The sequence below is a fragment of the Dreissena polymorpha genome, chromosome 3 (assembly GCF_020536995.1).
Source record: "Dreissena polymorpha isolate Duluth1 chromosome 3, UMN_Dpol_1.0, whole genome shotgun sequence".
Taxonomy (NCBI): Eukaryota; Metazoa; Mollusca; class Bivalvia; order Myida; family Dreissenidae; genus Dreissena; species Dreissena polymorpha.
In genome coordinates this window covers 107827137-107851164 of record NC_068357.1, presented here as the reverse complement: position 1 = coordinate 107851164, position 24028 = coordinate 107827137, and the positions used below count along the sequence as shown (strand labels likewise).

General features: G+C 35.4%; 1 protein-coding gene across 3 annotated transcripts in view; it reads right to left on the bottom strand.

The window, feature by feature from the left end:
• Positions 1 to 510: 510 nt before the first annotated feature.
• The window catches only part of LOC127870914 (WD repeat-containing protein 26-like), a 60747-nt gene continuing 37229 nt past the window's right edge, over positions 511 to 24028 (bottom strand). For all 3 annotated transcript variants that reach the window (XM_052413484.1, XM_052413483.1, XM_052413485.1), the window contains exons 3-15: positions 23006 to 23105; positions 21840 to 21896; positions 21319 to 21455; positions 17864 to 17961; positions 16977 to 17133; positions 15832 to 15970; positions 14200 to 14340; positions 12766 to 12885; positions 9195 to 9340; positions 8629 to 8707; positions 7104 to 7233; positions 5772 to 5951; positions 511 to 4824 (exon numbers count right to left, since the gene is read on the bottom strand). In XM_052413484.1, the coding sequence (XP_052269444.1) occupies positions 4778 to 4824; positions 5772 to 5951; positions 7104 to 7233; positions 8629 to 8707; positions 9195 to 9340; positions 12766 to 12885; positions 14200 to 14340; positions 15832 to 15970; positions 16977 to 17133; positions 17864 to 17961; positions 21319 to 21455; positions 21840 to 21896; positions 23006 to 23105 (1531 nt within the window). In that variant the 3' untranslated portion in view covers positions 511 to 4777. The remainder of the gene's footprint in view (positions 4825 to 5771; positions 5952 to 7103; positions 7234 to 8628; positions 8708 to 9194; positions 9341 to 12765; positions 12886 to 14199; positions 14341 to 15831; positions 15971 to 16976; positions 17134 to 17863; positions 17962 to 21318; positions 21456 to 21839; positions 21897 to 23005; positions 23106 to 24028) is intronic.

Here is a 24028-nt window from a genome sequence, read left to right as displayed (position 1 = left end):
AAGCCCCGCTGGCCTCTGGCCAGTGGAGCTAAAAACCCACATCATACATGTATAAATTTTATAACATAATATTACATTGATTTAAAAGCAGCTCTTATATTCAACGTTCGTGAACGTGTGTGTTACATATTTTTCTATAATATTAAGTTTTGCTTGATGTATATTGTACCCTTAACAATGTTTACGTTTTATTCACAAATATGCATTTCTTGTTTAACTTGGATATCTTATAAAAATGATGACTTTTGTTGAACTATTAGAAACAGAAAATGTTAAAATGACAAACGCATTATATATACAAAATGTGATAACAAATCCGCTATAATGAATGGCATGTACATGTTGTTAATGCCCATGTATGCATTTCTTGCCAAAATAAATCTATCTATCTATCTAATGGCAAGATATGCCCTTATATATGTAATATTAAGAATTCATCTACAATGTATTTTATTTCTATATATATACGCTTGTGATTAAGACGATAATATATCATAAGTAACTCAAATATTTTGTTAAAATCTTTACTGTTAGTCATTTATAAAATAGTGTAGACAAAGAATACATGAGGGAATAAAACAAAATCCAAGCAACACATTTACAAACATTCTGGTTTCACATAAATACCTTAGGTGAACAAAATCACGTTCCAAATACTCACTTTCTCAAAGTCTCACAAAAACATCCAATTTTTCATTTTCAACTCAATTTGAACAAAAGAAAACAAAACTTGTATAAGATTATTTACTCTGTAGCTCTATTTTGAACAATAAGATTGTAAACATATCAAAGCATCTACTCATTATGTACACTCTAAACATTTATTTGCTATACAACTATTCGCTATTTCAAGCCAGTAGTATGGCATAAATAATAAAATAATCACAATAAATATGTAGAAATAAACTTTTGACAATATTCATGTCATTACTACAGACTACCTGTTTTGTGTGTGTTTCTGCACCATAAATAAATTCAATTCATGCTATTTTGTATTTATAAATATTTCTGTAAATAATCTGTATTTACAGTAACAGTAATTACACTTAGTAATGACTTTTTTTCTTGCAATTCATTAAAATTGGAGTGAACATTTATAATGAGTATTATATGACACACGTCATATAAAATGTATCCTATGCCATATTCCTGTCTGTGTAGATATAGACCAGTCTTAGCATCTGTGCAGTATGGTCAGAAGCTACAATTTCTGTTAAAGAGACAACTAAACCTTGGGTGACTTACCAGGGGAATGCTTAGTTCCTGACCAGACTGCAAATATGGCATAAGACATATTTTCACATTACGTTGCTCACATTTTAATTGGCGGCACCAATGCAATTTTTAATATCCTAAAATAATAGAAGTATGCACAACAAATTAGATCTGGATCTAGGACGAGATACAGAGAACAAAAAATCTTTGTAGAACATAAGTGACAGAAAACATTCCTTTTATTTTCAATAAGCAACAATTTCTTAAGTACTGAATCAACATAATATTTTTTTTATTATTTTAAAATGCAAATGTTTCAGAATAACTAAAAAACAGTCTGAATGACAGAATCATATTTTTAGAAACAAATACAAAAGCTCAAGATTTTATCATTTACCAATGGCTCATCTCTGTCAATCTCTGACTTATTATATTAAAAAAAGCATAACATTAAAGAAAACCATTCAGTTCAGTAAAATAAATCAACCTATCATCTTAAATTGAACCACCGCTGAATAGAAATGCACTGCTAATAGTGATGTTATTGACAAAAAGCTTTCATTTCCAAAGCTAGTGTTTATATAAACCAAGCAAGACTTCCAAACGGTTCAAAGTTCAAAATGGGTAATGGTAATCAGGTCGTTTTGCCCTAAAACCTGTTCGCCCTAGGACACCCTGAGTCATTTTGCCCTGGGATGTCTTGCCCTTACAAGTGGGTTGTTTTGCCCTTATTTTAGGTTGAATTACAATTAAAGCGGATTAATTAACATGCCGATTATCTTTAATCGGATAATTAATTAAAGTACGTTGTATATAATACCTTTCACAACTCTTACACACAGATATATTACCCATGAAATATACCACCCACAAGTGTGAAAGAGACGTTAATGGTGACAACCGTATATTCAGATAATTAAAAAAAGAATATCTGATCTGTTACACGTATTTGTAATGTCTTGTTGGTGTTGTTAGTAACTCAACACAATCGTATTCTTAAGAAATGTGCAGTGAACCGAATTACAAACATTTTTTCCTTGTCTAAACTCTAAGCAGTATACTTTTAATATTGATTTTGTTTGTTTTGTATGTATCGGTGACTTGTTTACCCTAAACTTTATAGAATATTAGACACATTGTTGTGTGCAAATTATATGGTAAACATTGAAGAAGACAATGAAGATTGCCAGTTATGTGCTGTTTATGATCCCCTTATCCCCAAACATCGTTGTTAAAGTTCAAAAGGAAGTATGAATTCAGCTTGTGACAATCTAAAGATAAATTATTTTGTATTGCTGTATACATATGAAAACTATGGCGAAATGACTCAGGAATTAGGGCAAAACGACCTAGGGCGAACGGGTATTAGGGCGAAACGACTCACTGGCAAATAGGTATTAGGGCGAAACGACCCTGATTAGTGGGTAATGGTTATTTTAAAGGGCAACTACTCAGCAGGGTACAGATCAGTAAATGTCTAACTTTTGGATAGGTCAATCCATTGTAAACAGTGTCTTTCAATAATTACTATCAATCTTTATCATATGTTTTGGGAAATTATTAGCTTATGAATCATATGTACAAAAAACATTTGGAAATATAAGGCAAATAAATTGTTTGACATGAATGGTTTTAATATCCCTATTCTCATCAGAAACCTTTTCTCAAAATATTCCTACATTCCTACAATTTATAACATACTTATCAAAAAACACATTCGCTTTATCTACTTAGTACAAATACATAAAAAAATGAGCTCTCGTACAACAGCTGACCTCACTATCTTGTACAAATTATACAAAAAAAGCATTCGTAAAAACACAAATCAGATGTAACCTGTGTCGAAATTCACATTACATAAATGTCACTATCACAATTTTACAAGTCACACTATTTATAATTTTCCCTCTTAAATAATACATTCTTTTATACACATACATGTTTATGTAGAAAACATAATTACACAAAAATTAAAAAGGGTTATTTTTCAAACTACCCTACATAAATACATGAACATGAAAGTGAAAACCACACACACAGACTTTCTATTCTAGTCCTAAATTTATTAATCTTTGAAATCGTGTTTTTGAAATAACAACAAGTCAATAACATTGCGACTTAACAACGCATGTTCCATGCCCTCACACCATGTTAACATGATCCTGTAAATGTAACTACATGTATGCAAAGAAAAATCCTTTTATTTTGGTGCTGTGAAAATTTACTAGATTTTCTATGCAAACACTTTATGAAAGTATAATCACATATAAATATTAACGAAGCATATTTTTGGAAAACTAGACTAAATACCAGTAATTGTGCTTGAAGAGTTTTTCAAGCCCCGACTGACCAGCATTGCACTTTCCGACTGGTGGATTTTTTTTGTTAAATAAGACTTGTGAGAAAAAAATAATTGCAAACAGCAGGAGGTGGCATCATAAAAAAAACATCAAGCTCTTCAGCTCCAATACTTGATTCAAAACAAAAATGGCAAACTTAAACAAAAACTCTGTATACAATTCCTTAGAATACTAGTTTGACATACTAACATGAAATAATTGGAGATCTTAGGCATTTATCTCCCATGAATACTCCCCACAAAAAGTTATGTCATAACAATTGGTTCAATTGGTTTTTATTGTTCTAAATGGTGAATTGCTTAATTGGGTCATCAATTCATTATGTTATCAGATATATGCTTTTGAAATACAGGCTTTTAAAACGTATCTATATCAAAATACTCCATTACTTCCTGCTTATTTTAACATAAATATTACAAAATAAGCAATTTATTATTACACTATATATATGGAAAACGACAAGAAAAAACGAGAATGCCAAAACGGTTTGAACAAATTTAAATGTGGTTTACCTTGTTGTTTGTTTGTCAAGGGAGGTAATTGAAATATCACTTAGGTCCCTTATTCCTACATGTTTGAAGATAAAAGATGTATGCAACATTTGAGTGGGTTCACATTTATCCCGGTGAAGCCCAAAACTTGCAGTAAATTACTAACAGGATGTCTGGTACAAACACTGATGCCCCAACATTAAATAATGAGGTGCACACACTAGGCATATAACTGACAGTAAATTTTATTATGAGGCTTTTTATTTGTGAATTACACGGTCAAAAGCAAACTATATTATGGCTGTATGTGAACTTTAACCTCAGTGAAGCCTTTAACTTCTAGCTGGGGACAAAAGTGTTAAACACAACCCAATATATACATAGTGACAAGATAATTGCTTGAAGCCTCCTATTCCCACGTCATGATATAAAAACCTTACCAGAAAAACAACTTGAAAAATGTAATTATGTTATTATAAATTCAATTTCTTTGCAAACTTTAACCATTTTTAAATACAAACGCCCAAATAACTTGTCAATGTAAGTGTAGGAAACTCAAAAATCAAAGTCTTCATTCAGTCACTGAAAGTCTGGTTTTCGCATAAGAAAATAACTGATTTCCATAGATGAGAGGCGTTCACATGAAGAAAGCCAATGTCTGATGATGGATGGATGCGAAGAAATGTTGGAAGCTACCAAGGGGGGTCAATGCTATACAGGGGTGCTGCGGCCAGATTCTATACAGTTTTTATTTGAACCTGAAAAATAAGACAAAAAATAAATGTTAATTGTATTCTTGTCCACAGTGCTGCTTTGCAATGTATGTTTATAGTGAAGTACAAATAACATTTAAGCGGGTATGCAGGATTTTGTCACAAATTTATGACTTTATATAAAATGTGTAAAAAACTTATCATACATATGTTTCAATATTAATTAAAACCAGAGCACGGCTTAACAGGTGCCACGCTCGGCTGCGGGTGCAGTATTTAATAAATGAAAGCTTGTCAGATTTTTTTTTAAAAGGTCACAGTGACCTTGACCTTTGATCTAGTGACCCAAAAAAGGGTGTGGCATGTATAACTCATCAAGGTTCAGCTACATATGAAGTTTCAAAGTTGTAGGTTGAAGCACTTTGATTTTAGAGCCAATGATCAAAACCTTGACAAAATGTTAAGGTTTTAGCATGACGGGGACGACGACGGACACGACACGCTGGCTATGACAATACCTCGGGTTTTCTCCGAAAACAGTGGAGCTAATAAAAGTTAAGAAGAACATGTATCAAGAGATGTGTTTGTCAGAAACACAATGTCCCCTAATGTGGCTCTGAATTTTTTTTTTTTATACCTTTGACCTTAAAGGATGACCTTGACTTTCACCACTCAAAATGTGCAGCTCCATGAGATTCACATGCATGCCAAATATCAAGCTGCTATCATCAATTTTGCAAAAGTCATTACCAAGATTAAAGTTTACTGACAGACAGACACACACATACAATGACAGACAGACAGACAGACAGGCCAAAAACAATATACCCCCCGATCATTCGATCCAGGGGCATACAAAAGTGAAAAGTGTTGTTCCTTATTAGCCTGTGTGTACCGCACAGGTTAATCTATGCTGACGCTTTAGGCACATGAATTCAGCCAAGTTTCCCACGAGAAAGGCTCTATTAATGAGAACACCACAAAAATGTCACCTAATTTTGATGGACTTGAAGGTCGAGGTCCCCATATTCTGACAGTGCCGTCATCTGACGCACTAGCCAGCATGCCAGGCACTGTGGGGTTCCAGTGAACACAATTAACCGTGCGAGAATGGCCCTCCAATACTGCTATTGGCATTTCACGCCGCAAATGCCATATATACACTTTGTTATCTGGAAATAGAGTTATAAGAAATTATTGTCTCTTAAGTCTGAAGTTTTTATTTCCAGGTGTAAATTAATGAGAAAATTCTGCCCTTGAGGCTGCATTATGTGAGGACCCTGAGTGTGTCCAGCAATCATAGACAAATGAACTTACATGACTAACCAAATTAAAAATAAATTTCCAAATAATTACTAGAATTTCCACTAGAACTTAGGTTGTGTGTTTTTATTGACTGATATTAATTCACTTTTGATTTGCGTACTGTGTGGATTTAAACTTTGTTATCCCAGTATAAATATACATGTTTATAGGTCTCCAATATTACAAATACCAACAAAGTGATTTATATCAGAAATCCATGTTGCATATGTAATAAATATACATATATCAGTTGATAAATTACATTTAATTACATATGACTTGGAATCATAACACGCTTCAGTATTACAGAGCCTAAACCGCAGACTGGAAGTACATATCGATTTTTTCGCCATTGCGTCTGTGTGATTTTGCCAATGTACATGACTGACTTTTTTGCGCGTGACCACTCATATGGGGGAAATTTAACATTTGGGATGCAAAATTGCTGGCCGCTGGCTGGAGAAACGGGGTTACCGCTTAAGAGGGGTGCATTATATAGTGTTTATCAACGGTCGCGGCACAGAACGGCCGCCTACACGGAGCGACCGGCGATGAGGGGTGACTGGAAGTAGGGGTTGGACTGTATTCTGTATATAAACTACAACAGGATTCTTGACTAACAAAAATGCCTTCTAAATACGGTTAGGAATTTAAGCACTCTTTCGTAATCAAACGAGGCACATACAGATTTGCAAATTATTTACATTTTGCTGAAATTTCCGAATTGTAGGCTGCATAGCAAGCTATAGCATTATATCTCTTCAAGTTATCCTCTCAACCTTTTTGAAGCTCTGATACAAAGAGAAAATGCAACCCGCAAAATACAGAACACAAGTAACTAGCAGTCTATTCAGGTTTTATGCTGTTTGCTGCTCATTACTATCTTATGGACGGAAATCAAGATTTTAAAATTTAAATCTAGTAAGAAAGGTATTAAAATGAAATTGATTTTCTAAGGGACTACAAACTCATCCATGTGCGTCTCTAAGTGGTAATGGGTTGAATCACATCTTACTGACCTTCACTACCACTAGCCACAAAATCCTGATTGAGACCTCCAAAGCATGAATGTATTGCATATGTGCCTTGTGAGACACCCTGGAACTTCCGCACCAACACTCGGTCCTTCAAGTCCCACATATGGACACCCTGAAAGAAGGGGATTCAGATTTTACTGTTGCAAAAGTGTTGGCCAAAAATTCAAAGTATAATATATGTAAGATTTTTACTCTAGAAAATCGAGGCTTAATGCATGTGCGTAAAGTGTTGTCTCAAGTTAGCCTGAGTATAAGGCAAAGGCTAATCAGGGATGACACTTTCCGCTTTTATGTTGTATTTTAGTTTGGCTAATCTGGGACAACACTTTACACACATGCGTTAAGCACCTTTTTCCCAGAGGGCAGTTCATGTTGAACAAAAAAAAACCACACAGACTAAAGTACATAAACAAGAAAATGTATTGTTTGTTTACAGCTCTTTCCCAATATGGAAAAGTACCAATACCAGCCCATTTGGGAAAAAATAGTGCGAAAAACTCTGACATTGGAGAATTTCGCATTGTGAAGTCTTCTTATTGGGAAATTGGTGTATCTGAATTTCTGCTTACTAATAATTTAAAATTGATAACTAAATGTTGTCAAGTAGTCAATATTATATTGACTTACATTCAAGCCATATTGTTGCATAGGGAAAATAACTAAATGGCATACTGTTCACATTTGATGAAGATTGTTTGTTTACTTTAAAACAATACTGCTCACTGCTTAATGAACACCCTTGAATACACAAACCAATCTTATTTTGGTTTATGCTTTCACAAATAAATTTTGTTTCACTTCCTACATTTTTCATTTTTCAGCAAAGGTGATAAAAATATCTTCATTTGGCAGTTTTAAAATAAATGTATGCAATTAATTATTGAAAATGTGATGACAAATCCATTATTTGTAATATTATGTTATGAACAACCTGATATTAGATACACCATTTCATGTCATGAAAACACTCAAAAAGTTATCTTGAACGTAGTTATATGGTAATTGCTGTGTTAAAAGGGAAAGCATAGGATATAAAATGAGCCTCGCTGTGTAAAATGAGGATTAATCCTTTTTCACTTAAAAAATGTATTTTGACGCATTGTAGTCCCCCCAAAATTAACATTTAATTAAATACCTTTCTTACTAAATTCAAGTTTTAAAGGCTTCATTTCCAATCCTTAGTTACTGATGAGCAGCAAACAGATTGCGAGTTACTCCCAGGCTGTTCTGGTTTTATGCTGGTTGCAAAAGCCATTTTTACTTTGCTCTTTATGGGGTAATGGATAAATGCAGTACGTAGTGCTAATCAGGGACGAAACTTTCCGCTTTTATGTCATTTTTCATTGAAAAGAAGTCTCTTCTAAACAAAAAGCAACTCTAGGCGGAAAGTATTGTCCCTGATTAGCCTGTGTGGACTGCAAATGCTAATCTGGGACAAAAATATATGCATATGCGATAAAAACATTTACCCAGAGTCTGGATTAAATTGGATATCTTGTCTGCTTACCTGATGTGCTATATTTAGTAGGCACAGCCTCCCTGTTGCATTTAATGTGAAAGACATAATAGGGTGTGTTTCTTGAATTCTGGAAGAAAAATAAGTTAATGTTTAACAAATAAGACTTGTTAGATGTTGAAGAGAGGGTAAGTCCACATGTCAGTATGCTGTCATGCAAACAGATAAGTGCAAGGACCAACAAAACAGGGCATTAGAAAAGAAAGAATACCAAAATAAGGATATTAGAAAAGAAAAATACCAAAAAAGAGGGTATTAAAATAGGAGGAATACCAAAAAAGAGGACATTATAATAGAAAGAATAATGTGAGGTACAATAAAAATAAAATTTAGCTTTATACATTTAGCTTAACAATCTTTTGCAGTAAAAATCATCGTTTCAATAAATGTCAAACACTGAGTATGGTACCTGAAATACTTTGTCATTAAATACAAATATTTGCAACTGGATACAAGTTTTTTATGACATGTCTGTGTTAAACTGTAGCATACTTGAATATAATTTCTGAACGATATAACATGCATATTCACAGCACCTATACAAAGGCATGACTTACAAATGGGAATCGGTAAGTTCATCAAAGTTGTACGCTCTTATGCGGAAGTGTGTGTCTGCAGCGTACACGAGTTTCCCATCGTTCTGGCAAGCGAGGCACTGGACTCTCACACCTTCCCAGGAGTCAAGCACGTTACCATCAAGGTCCTAGAAGTGAGAAAACAAGAGCACCGCCTTGCGGGTGCAGACCGCTCATCTATTTTCTTTTTAAAGGTGAAGGGACTCTCATTTTCAATCACAAAGGAGGGAGGAGTGGAGTGAAGAGGGGTGTATAGTGTGGGGTTGTGGACATTTATTACATTATCTTCCAAAAAAGCGAAAAAAAAAAAAAAAAAAAAAAAAAAATCCGGGGGGGGGGGGGGGGGGTTGGGGGGGCGATGGGGGGGGGGGGGGGGGGGGGTTTGGGTGCGATGGTTGGACGGTATTTCAAACATAACCATTTTTTAAAAAAAAATGGGGGGGGGTATAGTGTGAGGGTGTGGTGGTAATTTGTGAGATGATCTTAAAAAAAAAAAAAAAAAAAAAAAAAATTAGGGGGGGAGGGGGTGGGTGGGGGGGGGGGGGGGGGTATAGTGTGAGGGTGTGGTGGTTATTTGTTAGATGATCTTAAAAAAAAAAAAAAAAAAAAAAATAGGGGGGGGAGGGGGGGAGGGGGGGAGGGGAGGGCACGGGGGATGGTTTGGGTGGAGTCTATTGTGGTATGTCAGGTAAGAGTAGTTTCATCAAAGTATCAATCAAATCTAATCATAAATAAAGAAGTTATGGCAATTTTAGCAAAATTTAATAATTTGACCTTGAGAGTCAAGGTCATTCAAAGGTCAAAGTAAAATTAAAGTTGCCAGGTACAGTAACCTCATGATAGCATGTAAGTATTTGAAGTTTGAAAGCAATAGCCTTGATACTTAAGAAGTAAAGTGGATCGAAACACAAAATTTAACCATATATTAAAAGTTACTAAGTCAAAAAAGGGCCATAATTCCGTAACAATGACAACCAGAGTTATGCAACTTGTCCTTTTACTGTACCCTTATGATAGTTTGTGAGTGTTCCAAGTATGAAAGCAATATCTATGATACTTTAGGGGTAAAGTGGACCAAAACATAAATCTTAACCAAATTTTCAATTTTCTAAGTATAAAGGGCCGATAATTCCGTTCAAATGCCAGTCAGAGTTACATAACTTTGCCTGCACGGTCCCCTTATGATAGTTCATAAATCTTGCAAGTATGAAAGCAATAGCTTTGATACTGTAGGAATAAAGTGGACCTAAACACAAAACTTAATCAAATTTTCAATTTTCTAAGTATAAAAAGGGCACATAATTCTGTCAAAATGCCAGTCAGAGTTACATTACTTTGCCTGCACAGTCCCCTTATGATAGTTAGTAAGTGTTGCAAGTATGAAAGCAATAGCTTTAATGCTTAAGGAATAAAATGGACCTAAACATAAAACTTAACCAAAATTGTCAATTTTCTAAGTATAAAAAGGGCACATAATTCTGTCAAAATGCATGCCAGAGTTATCTAAATTTGCCTGCCCAGTCCCCTCATGATAGTAAGTAAGTGTACCAAGTTTGAATGCAATAGCATTGATACTTACTGAGAAAAGTGGAACTAAACGCAAAACTTAACCAAAATTTTCAATTTTTTAAGTATAAAAAGGGCACATAATTCTGTCAAAATGCACGCCAGAGTTATCTAACTTTGCCTGCCCAGTCCCCTCATGATAGTAAGTAAGTGTACCAAGTTTGAATGCAATAGCATTGATACTTTCTGAGAAAAGTGGACCTAAACGCAAAACTTAACCGGACGCCGACGCCAACGCCAACGCCAACGCCGACGCCGACGCCAAGGTGATGACAATAGCTCATAATTTTTTTTCAAAAAATAGATGAGCTAAAAATGTACACGAGTATCTCTCTGGGAATACTCGGTTAAACACATATGTATAAAGTGTCATCCCTGATTAGTCTTTGCAATCAGGGAGTTGCTCAAAACTCTAAGGGTCAATTAAGCTTACTTAAGATCAATTTATTTATGTAATACAGTAAAAACTCTCTTTACGACCACTCCGGTATTACGACCAACTTGCTAAGACGACCACTATTTTTCAGTCCTGATTTTTTCCTTCTATATTTAAATAGTCGTTACACTCACTTATCTGACCAACCCGCTATTACGACCACTTTAATCAGTACCAATGAACTAAATTACTCTAAATTTCCAAACAACCAGTAATTTTCACACCATACTTGATTTGGTGTTGTGGTTCGATCAGGTTTGTGTACAAAGCCATTGTGACTCAATCAACCACAATTCATGACAATGGTTTTTGGCATACATATGCGACGCAGTTGTTTGATTTTTGGCACTTGTTATTCTTTGTAACCCTTGATTTTTGTTTGACAATAAGCTATTATTACCAAGATGGGTAAATTGGTTATTGTTTGGTACTCACTTTAAAGATTAAATACGGCGAATAATTTAACAGTTAGGATAATTGAGTAAGATGGTTTTGTTCATGATGGATAAAAATCCTACCTTTATACTATATCGTTTTTCAAAATGGATAAGCCAAAACGGAAAGAGTTGTGTTTAAAAGAAAAAATTGATTTGATTAACGCGAATGATGGGAAATCTCAACGGCAGTTGGTCCATTTATTCGGCATTGGAAAGACTCAGGTGTGTTATTTTGTTCAGTCTCTCCAAAACGTCATTTGCTTGGCTCCGTGCCGTTATTTGATAGTTGGGACATGAATCCGCTTAATGAGACTTTTATGCAGCTATTAAACCTATTACATTTGACCAAACAAAATTGCATAAGCCATAGAAAGAAATTTGGCTATTAATAAAATTTTCCCGTTATGAGAAACTCCTGTTTCAGCTATGTTTAAAAAAAACATGTCAGATGTGAAATGGCGTCTGCAGTTCTAAAATTTAATTGTATAACCCATTCTAAATGTTCTTATTTTTCCTTTGTAAGTTGTGAAGGTGAAAAGCTCTTCTAAGCCGACGACAATTGACTCTTTAAGTAAACCTAAAGGATAGTATCATGATGAAAAGTACATGTACATGTAATTTAACTTCTTGTTTGAAAAGCTGGACATATTATATTTGTACACTGCATAAATAATTTACTGTTATATTTTATGCAAAAACATTAAAATTCATTGAATATTAACATTTTTGTTTTATCTGTCAATCAAATTTATGAAAACTCCGAATTAAAACCACCTGGCTATTAACACCATTTTTCAAAAGTCCCACAGGTGGTCTTAATAGCGAGATTTCACTGTATTTACATTAAAAGTTAGACCTTTTAACTATATTTTCATTTAAAACATAATATGAATGTTCAAATATTTGTGCTGAATACATTATCATGAATCTTGTGCAATCAATTTTATTGATGTGTCAAGTGAGCAGATACGAAAGCATTATTAGTTATTTTATTATCTTTTTGCCTGGAAGGAACCAGTACTTGGTATCTTTAGAAAGATATTCAAAAAGCCCTTTTAGTAAAGATGTCCCATTCACAGATTTTGGATCCCGTATTGTGCAATCCAGCACTTACACACTGATAAAACTGTCCCTTGGTGCCCCCCGTCACAAACTTCCTACTGTCGCTGTGCCACGCGGCGCCCGTCAGACTGTCCTCCGGAGACTGGCTCATCTTCACCTTCAACTCCCCAGTCTAGACAATGAGAACACATATGGTACAGAAATTAAATTACAAAGACTGATCTTCACCTTCAGCTATCAAGTCTAGACCATTGAAAACAACACGGTATTTTACACAAACTGATCGTCACTTTCAATGAATCAGTCAGGACATTAACACAAATGGTACAGAATTTTGTTTACACAAACTAGTCTTAACCTTTAACTATCCAGTCTGGACAATGCACTAAATATGTCACTGAAAAGTTTTGTGGGCTGATAACATACATTTATCTGAAAATTGCAACGCCTATACTTCACAACAGAATTGTGGCAATTAAAAAATACTCCTGTTGTACTTTTAAGGAATTAAATATGTCTTTTAAATAAAAAACAAGAGATATGTTTGTCAGAAACACAATGCCCCCTATTGCGCCGCTTTGAATTAAAAAAAAATACCTTTGACCTTGAAGGATGACCTTGACCTTTCACCGCTCAAAATGTGCAGCTCCATGAGATACACATGCATGCCAAATATCAAGTTGCTATGTTCAATTTTTTTAAAGTTATCGCAAAACTTTAACCAGACAGGCCAAAAACAATATACCCCTGATCTTTCGATCCGGGGGCATAAAAACCTACAAGAGCTTTCAAAAGACATGAACATTTTCTGTTGTCATGTGTCATGTTAACTCTTTGTCCTTATTAAAAGCATGCAAAAAAGTAAACATTAAATTCACGAGCAAAGTTGTGAGATCCTTGTGGACAGCTTGGACTGAAATTTTGTTATTGCCGAATAAGAATTTAGTAGCATTAGAACACAATAAAAGATTCAACAAATATGAATGCACCAATGACCATCAATATTTGTTTGCCCAACAACACAGGCAGAACATCAATATCAGGAATACAATTTATCAAAGCCTATTACAGTCAATCTCACTAACATTAATGAACATTTAAAAGAAATACTGTAAAAAACAATAATTTTATACTACAATACAAAAAGTATATTCAACATTTATTATCCATCTTTGACACAGAAGACACAGAAAAGCTTGAAAAAATAATTTAGCCTCACTCTGGGAAAAACTGGGCTTGATGCATGTGCGTTAAATGTCGTCCAGGGCAGTCCACACAGGCTTATCAGGGAAGTCACTTTACACTTGTATGATATTTTTCAGTTAAAAAAAGTCTTTTCTTAGCAAATAAAAAACAGTGTAGGCAGAAAGTTTCGTCCCTGATTAGCCTGTGCTGATTGCACAGGATATTCTTGGATTACATTTAACGCACATGCATTAAAACCTAATAACACAAAACAAGGCTCATTTAAAAACCAAATTCGTACAATGACATTCCAGAGCCAGAGTTCTGCACATTCGTCTGGTCCACAGGCTATGATGTATGTACAGTCCGGACTCCAGGCAATATATGACACGCCGTATGAAGGGTTATCAAACGTTCGCTTAAACTTCACTGTACCAGTATCCTGAAGAATAAAATATAATAATAATATATGATATTTTCCATTATATAGAGACTACAGAAAACTGTTGTTACCTAAATATCAGATATGATGGCCTTCAATTATAAAATTAAAGCAACTGATGTCTACTTCGAAAAGGAAGACATTGCTGGTAATTAACCTGGGTAAATTTACTAGAATGGCCTTCGATCTAGTCACAATTAGTATTACACAACAACTAACAATATACACACATATATATATGCGTGTGCGTAAATTTTTTGTTGTTGTGTTATTTATTGTGGTCAACATTAACACAACCATTAATTATTATTTCATGTCAATTATATATACCATACTTTTCATCACAATGTTGAATAAGCATTTATTTACATCGCCATTACATGTCTTATGAATGTTGTTTGGCTATGTACTTATGTATTTGCCAATAAAATTGACTTTACTTGAATAAACATTAAGGGTCAACCACACAAATATCAGTACAATCTGTAAAATGGTAAGGAGTTAAAGGTCAATACAAAAAATTAGTAGACACATTTTAAAAATTTAAAATGGATGAATATTTGCTTAAAGTATTTATACATTCAATGTAATTAAGTAAATCATTAAAATTACCTATATTAAAATCCAGTATTCCACGAATATAAAGCTTAAATGTAATTACCCTATTTACAGCTTAACTTTGTTACCTCAATGTCACTGTGATTTCAAAATTGACTTCGAGATAACCGTAGTATGAAATATTGGAATATGGACTTCAAGATGCATTATGTTTTAGTTACTTGTTGTTTGGACTTAGTGATAAAGTGATTCAGTACCTTTAACATGAGCTAAAAAAAATCAATAATACATTCAAATGCGTTTCAGTGACTCTTTACACACATTCCATGAAACCCCACGACGACTCTTTGCACACATTCCATGAAACCCCACGACGAATCTTTACACACATTCCATGAAACCCCACGACGACTCTTTACACACATTCCATGAAACCCCATGACGACTCTTTACACACATTCCATGAAACCCCACGACGACTCTTTACACACATTCCATGAAACCCCACGACGACTCTTTACACACATTCCATGAAACCCCACGACGACTCTTTACACACATTCCATGAAACCCCACGACGACTCTTTACACACATTCCATGAAACCCCACGACGACTCTTTACACACATTCCATGAAACCCCACGACGACTCTTTACACACATTCCATGAAACCCCATGACGACTCTTTACACACATTCCATGAAACCCCATGACGGCTCTTTACACACATTCCATGAAACCCCACGACGACTCTTTACACACGTACCATGAAACCCCATTTTCCCAGAATGTGGCTCAAATAAATTCTGCAACATAGCTTTCTCATTACCAAACCCGAATCTGTTATTAATCTGTATCTTGTGAAATGTACATAAATAAAACAATTGCACGTAAATCATTCATATTTAGCCTTTCAATGTGGGGTAACCTGCCTTATCGACATCCCAGATGATAAGTGATCCCTCTTTAGAGCCAGTGGCGAGCATGGAACCGTCCGGAGAGAAGCGTAGGAACCAGACATCGTCACAGTGCTCATTGAGCACCTGCATTGTCTGACATGGGAACTGCTCCCTGCAGACAGGTATTCATTAATCATTTTGAAGGATTTAGTGTAAAACTTGTGTAGCGAGTGAACAAAAAGCTTACTATGAGTTATGTTAAGTTTTTTCTACTTTATATAATTTGGTATTTATACACTGGTACATTTAAATATAGAGTGCATTCATGTATTGCAGTTCATTAAATCAGTGTAATTATTAATAAGGGGGAATTCACTAGCGATTACAGGCATATACAAGTTTAAAACAGCAAAAAACTGGTGACGACAACAGATCAGGTTCAATGCTGTGTGCTGCTTATCAGTATCTAAGGGTTGGAAATGAAACCTTTAAAACAAGAGCACCGCATAACGGGTGCCACGCTCTGCTGCAAAAGCTTGTCAGATTTTTTTTTTTTTTAGAGGTCACAGACCTTGACCTTTGACCTAGTGACCCAAAATGGGTGTGGCTTGTAGAACTCATCAAATTGCATCTACATATGAAGTTTCAAAGTTGTAGGTGGAAGCACTTTGATTTTAGAGGCAATGTTAAGGTCTTTGTTAAAGTTTTATATTAGAGGTCACAGTGACCTTGATCTTTGACCTAGTGACCCAAAAATGGGTGTGGCATGTAGAACTCATCAAGGTGCAACTCCATATGAAGTTTCAAAGTTGTAGGTGGAAGCACTTTGATTTAGAGCCTATGTTAAAGTTTGATATTAGAGGTCACAGTGACCTTGACCTTTGACCTAGTGACCCAAAAATGGATGTGGCGTGTAGAACTCATCAAGGTGCATCTACATATGAAGTTTCAAAGTTGTAGGTGGAAGCACTTTGATTTTAGAGCCAATGTTAAGGTTTTAGCACGACGCCTACGGCGGACGAGCTGGCTATGACAATAGCTCGGGTTTTCTCCGAAAACAGCCTTGCTAACTAGCTCTATTAAGAAAAGTCTTTAATGAATTTGATTTTATGTTGGTCATCAAACAGGTCAAAATGTGTATCTGAGGAGTAAAAGGTTCAGTGTACAAGCCTGCATACCTGCTGCAAACATGGTCCAAGAACAAAGAGACGTCTTCCAAGCCATTAGAGAACTTGGTGTTGTGGTAGGGGCACTTCTCCTTCTGAAGCTCCACTGCCTGGTTCAGCAGTGTGAGGAGACGTCGAGGAGGGAGCATCACTGACGGTGGCAAGAATGCTGCAACCCGGACACACAAATACATTGGAGCCCCGCTCTGGGAAAACGGGGCTTAATGCATGTGCGTAGTGTCACCTCAGGTTTGCCTGTGCAGTTCACACAGGCTAATCAGGGACGATAATTTCCGCAGATATTGGATTTTCGCTAAGATGGGACTTTCTTTAAATTAAAAATACCATAAAAGTGGAAATTATCGTTCCACATTAGCCTGTAAAGTCAGCACATGCTAATCAGGGACAACACTTGGCACACACGCATATAGACCTATTTCACCAGAGTGAGGCTCTAATACATTCATATCTCATCATTAAGCCGAGCAATTTTAATAGATTAAGAAAAGTGCTATTTGATTGATTCTTGTCAAGTTTTGATGGGTATAAAAACAATTGGGGGTGGTAATACCGTACTTAATACCGATTTATTTCGAAGATATAACACACCAGTACTTCGATGTGACATAAAACAGCCAATAAGGGCACTTTATGATATCATTTTATGTTTTTCAATATCATGGATTTCAGTTGGTTAATTTTCAAAATAAGGCCGAACAATCATGGGATAAATAGTAAACCAGGTCACAATCAACAATATAAAATAGCTTTATTCATTTTCCACTGTAATAACTGTATAATCAGGCTATAAATCTTGTCTCCCATCTTTTTAAGGATTTTACATTGAAGAGAGATGTGACATTTAACTTTTATTGACAACAAAGTATCAAATAACATACCTTGTAGTTTTTCTACGAGTTTCTGTCTGGTCTGTTGCCCTTTACCGTTCCACTGAGACATATCATGCAGGTCCTCTGGATTGCTGCACATCATGTAACTGAGGATGAAATTAAGTGTATTCACGGTAGTATTTGGTACTGATCAACACAGACATTCAGAAAAAGATGGGGAAAGCAAAAATTGGGTTTGAAAGTCTGTCGATGTTTTGAAAAGCTTGTAACAGTTGTTCAGGCGTAAAATTTGAAAAAAAAATAAAACTTTAACATTAAAAACTCCAATGATGATGTTATCAGCAGGTTTCTAACAACAATCCATACAAAAGTCACTAAACCTTGGACAAAGTAAGTAATACTGTGCACGGTCCTAAAATATTTTCCAGAATACTGGCCCTTAAAGTCATTTAAAAGTTATAGTCAAGTCCCATTAAAAAGTTGACTCGCCAGTAGATTGGACTTTGGGCCAGTAACAGTTTGGTGCTTGCCTGACCTTGCATCAGTTTATGGCTTTTGCAGACACTATCAGGGTTTTACATTCATGTCAAATTTTAGGGGTCCCTAGGACTTCTGTTATTAATTTTCAGGGGTCCTGTCAATAAAAATGGGGATCCCAATGAAAATTAGGTGATATATTAGTAGTATAGCACACGTGAATGGTCCTTTATGCATGGCAAGTTTTGTTTGCATGTTTTTCACAGTACATCAAATCATTTCTGAATGAAAGCCATTGATATTTATAAAGCCATTCCGGCAAAAACTTTCGAGCCTTTTTAGTGGCAGGGGGCATTGTTTCAGTCCCACAGGAACCTTGCTCTTGTGTGGCAGATTCTGCATCTTTTGAACTACTTTGAAAGAATGCGCGTAAGTCACCTTGTTTTGACATTTTTGTAGACGAAAAAGGGAATTTTAAAATGCATGCCATTTGAGTTACAAGCAGCGAATGTATGCTACAAATGCTGGCTGTGTTAAAGTCAAACAGTTAAAACTTAAAGTTTAGTAATCGATTATTTACGTAAACAATAGCCGCGATTTAACACACACCTATACAATTAAAGATTGTATAATGTATTTATTTTTACAGTTTAATCTTGCTAGCCAGATAATAAGCTATCATAACCTCGGTAAGCTTTTCTTTCTTAGCAACATAAAATAGCTCGCATTTACGCATTGTAATCTCAATTCGGGACTGGACTTTGCACCTAGCAACAGCAGGTGCGCAATAATACAATTGGTCGATTAATCAAACAAGCGAGACAATCCTACATCCTTCTAGAAAATGACGTACTGCAGTTGTCTTTCAGATTTTCTTGTTGATGAGAACCAATACGTCTAAATAATTGTGCGTCCCATGGGACGCAAACCAACAACAAGAGCACCGCCTTGCGGGTGCAGACCGCTCATCTATTTTCTTTTTAAAGGTGAAGGGACTCTCATTTTCAATCACAAAGGAGGGAGGAGAGGAGTGAAGAGGGGTGTATAGTGTGGGGTTGTGGACATTTATAACATTATCTTCCAAAAAAGCGAAAAAAAAAAAAAAAAAAAAAAAATCAGGGGGGGGGGGGGGGGGTTGGGGGGGGCGATGGGGGGGGGGGGGTTTGGGTGCGATGGTTGGACGGTATTTCAAACATAACCATTTTTAAAAAAAAAATGGGGGGGGGGGGTATAGTGTGAGGGTGTGGTGGTAATTTGTGAGATGATCTTAAAAGTAATTTGTGAGATGATCTTAAAAAAAAAAAAAAAAAAAAAAAATAAAAAATTGGGGGGGGGGGGGTGGGGGGGGGGGGGTATAGTGTGAGGGTTTGGTGGTCATTTGTGAGATGATCTTAAAAAAAAAAAAAAAAAAAAAAAAAAAAATAGGGGGGGGGAGGGGGGAGGGGGGGAGGGGAGGGCACGGGGGATGGTTTGGGTGGAGTCTATTGTGGTATGTCAGGTAAGAGTAGTTTCATCAAAGTATCAATCAAATCTAATCATAAATAAAGAAGTTATGGCAATTTTAGCAAAATTTAATAATTTGACCTTGAGAGTCAAGGTCATTCAAAGGTCAAAGTAAAATTAAAGTTGCCAGGTACAGTAACCTCATGATAGCATGTAAGTATTTGAAGTTTGAAAGCAATAGCCTTGATACTTAAGAAGTAAAGTGGATCGAAACACAAAATTTAACCATATATTAAAAGTTACTAAGTCAAAAAAGGGCCATAATTCCGTAACAATGACAACCAGAGTTATGCAACTTGTCCTTTTACTGTACCCTTATGATAGTTTGTGAGTGTTCCAAGTATGAAAGCAATATCTATGATACTTTAGGGGTAAAGTGGACCAAAACATAAATATTAACCAAATTTTCAATTTTCTAAGTATAAAGGGCCCATAATTCCGTTCAAATGCCAGTCAGAGTTACATAACTTTGCCTGCACGGTCCCCTTATGATAGTTCATAAATCTTGCAAGTATGAAAGCAATAGCTTTGATACTGTAGGAATAAAGTGGACCTAAACACAAAACTTAATCAAATTTTTAATTTTCTAAGTATAAAAAGGGCACATAATTCTGTCAAAATGCCAGTCAGAGTTACATTACTTTGCCTGCACAGTCCCCTTATGATAGTTAGTAAGTGTTGCAAGTATGAAAGCAATAGCTTTAATGCTTAAGGAATAAAATGGACCTAAACACAAAACTTAACCAAAATTGTCAATTTTCTAAGTATAAAAAGGGCACATAATTCTGTCAAAATGCATGCCAGAGTTATCTAAATTTGCCTGCCCAGTCCCCTCATGATAGTAAGTAAGTGTACCAAGTTTGAATGCAATAGCATTGATACTTACTGAGAAAAGTAGAACTAAACGCAAAACTTAACCAAAATTTTCAATTTTTTAAGTATAAAAAGGGCACATAATTCTGTCAAAATGCACACCAGAGTTATCTAACTTTGCCTGCCCAGTCCCCTCATGATAGTAAGTAAGTGTACCAAGTTTGAATGCAATAGCATTGATACTTTCTGAGAAAAGTGGACCTAAACGCAAAACTTAACCGGACGCCGACGCCAACGCCAACGCCAACGCCGACGCCGACGCCGACGCCGACGCCAAGGTGATGACAATAGCTCATAATTTTTTTTCAAAAAATAGATGAGCTAAAAATGACGGGTCCTGACTGGCACTTTATGCGTATTTGACGCAGAATATCGCGTCCCGTAAAACCCTGCACTATAACAGAATTAAATTTCATTTATTTAATCTAATAAGGCCTCCCTTTGAAAAAACGGGGCTAACTGCATGTGCGTAAAGTGTTGTCATAGATTGCAAACTGCACGTATTAATCTGGTAGGACATTCCCCGCCCAAACTTGAATTTTGCTAAGTAGTGGCTTTAATTATACCCAAAATACCATAACAGAGGAAAGGGGACTGCACAGACTAATATGGGACAACAATTTATATACATGCATTAAGCCCCATTTTACCTGCTAAGCTCGTGCACTCTCTCCGTGTTGTATCTGAGAGGAGTGAGTTCATGTCTCAGGCAGTGTAAAGCCTCCAACAGGTGGCCATCTTCCAACAACTCCAGGTACTTCTGTTCCAGGATTAGGAATTTCATTTCCTGCAAAATAAACCATGAATGCTTCAAAGGTTTATTTTTATGGTTATCGCTATCGTATTTGAATTTAAGGCTAGCAAGGGGACAATTGCTTGAACAAATCTGCATCCAAAAGTGTCATCCTAGATATCCTAGATAAACCCATGCAGTTTGCAACGGCTGATCTGGAAGAACTCTTTCCCATTTTTAATTTCTTTCCTGTTTAGTGTGTTTTTTACACCATACATAGAATGAAGACAAACAGTGCCGACCTGTATTAGTCTGCAAGATTCAGCTACATGTAATTTAAACACTAAGGCAGATATAAAAAAAAAAAAATTAGAAAATTCAAACCAACAAAAAAATCTGTTCCTTAAAACTGGTCTTAAGTATAATGCATCCACTCACCAGAATGTTTTCAGACTTCTCAACCAGAATCCTCAAATCATCAAGGTCTTCATCTGCCTACAATAAGTATGTACGCAATTGTTTTTTAATAATAGCATCATGATTTGAATTTGTCTTACCATACTTAAGTGCACTATCGGATACCAATTTTCGACCCTTCTCCTAAGAGCTGCTAATCAAATGCTAGCTCTAGTAAAAGGTATGATTAATCATGGGTACCATAGATGACAACCTTGCTGCTGAAAAGGTGGTTAAAAAATATGTTAAAATATAAATACACTGTATAGCTAATTTTATTAAACAAACTACACACAAAAAACCTCAAACTATCGGGAAATACTTGTATTATTTTAGTTCAAACAATTATCAAGAAATAATTATTTTACACTTTATTATACTGAATTCTATTTGGATTTCATTTGTGAAGCAGTTAAGCAAATTTCTTTTATGGCCAGTTTAAAGGGACGTTTTGGTAAATTGACAAATTACAAAAAAAAATGTTTCAGATATGCAAATTTCGTTTTAGTTATGATATTTAGAAAGATACAGTAATAATGAATATTTACTATGCTCTAAAATGTTCATAATATGCATCTTTTAAAAATCTGAAAATTATAAAACCTTACAACCGCAAAACGATTGAATAATTTGTAGAATTCTGTTGATATCGTAATATTTCATGACATGAACAGGATTGCTTTTAAAAAGTGTAAAATACACCACACACTATAAAAGCACTGATGGTCAAGTGGTTTGAGCACCAGACTTTTACTCCCAAAGTCAGTGGTTTGAGCCCAATTGAGGATTACTGTTTTCTTTCTTTAATTTTATTCTTGATTTTGACTTGTTATTTAGTCCCAATGTTTAGATTTATCAAGTTAATTAATTTCAGGACAAACTTCCATACATGCAAAAATCTGTAAAAAGGTCCCTGTTAGTAATTTCTGGCCTCTCCATGGAATATTTCACTCAGTGCATGAGTCCACCATATAATATCTTATCTTGCCTCAAATTTTTTAACCATGCAAGCCCCATGTTTAAATTTTAAATACAGGAAAACTTATGCCAAATCTATTTAATGACAATGCCTTACAGTTCATGCTGGAGCATTTGATTGATCTGTAAAATTCGGAAAATCACAAAGACTTTTTGGATGTAAAATGTACCTTGTTCCATTCACCATTCATGATGTTAGTTCTGAACTGGGCAGCAGCAGGATGTTCAAGCATACATCCAGACTCTGCTATAAGCTCATTTACAGTGTGACTGAAATACAGGTAAACAAATTAAGTATAACCCATATTCATAGTCATACCAATAAAAGTTACATGTATGCTCAAAATCCCGGATTGTGCTAGACTTTGAAAATAATCACTTATACCTAAGTGCTAACTTTGCAGGCACATTTTAAAAATAATTATAAATAGGTATGCTTTGTTTGTAACAGCACATAAGCAGTGTTCTCCGGAAGCAACGGCAGCTGGCAATTTCACCAGTTACATTGAATCTATATGCCGGCTAATTTTCCCAAAAATATCAATTCAAATGGTGTAAATACACCTGTTTTATATCTTAGTTGCTGTCTACGTTGAAAATATAAATGGCTACGATGATTTTTCTGGAGAACACTGACATAAGCAGGTTTTTCCGAAAGCTTGCCAATTTTGGCACATCACCATTGTTGTATCAACATAGACACTTTGAAGTGCATGTTCAAAGTACATCTTAAGAGTATCAATCAATAGTGAAGAGTTGTCAAAATTTTGCAATAATTCACGTTTAAAATGGAGTAGATGTCAGATGGACAAATACAATTGGATGGCTGCACAATATAACAAGTTCACATAAACCATGTGCCAACGGTAGGGTGTTGCCAGTTTTTACCCTATCACAATATGAACGACAACAGTAAACAAGAGATGTGTTTGTCAGAAACACAATGCCCCCTACTGCGCAGCTTTGAAGCCAAATATTTGACCTTTGACCTTGGAATGATGACCTTGACCTTTCACCACTCAAAATGTGCAGGTCCATGAGATACATATGCATGCCAAAAATCAAGTTGCTATCTTCAATATTGCAAAAGTTATGGACATGCAATGTCAACCCTTTCCCCTCATAAGAAGCAAAGTGAAAGTGGCTTTTGCAACCAGCATAAAACCAGAACAGCCTGCAAGTAACTCACAGTC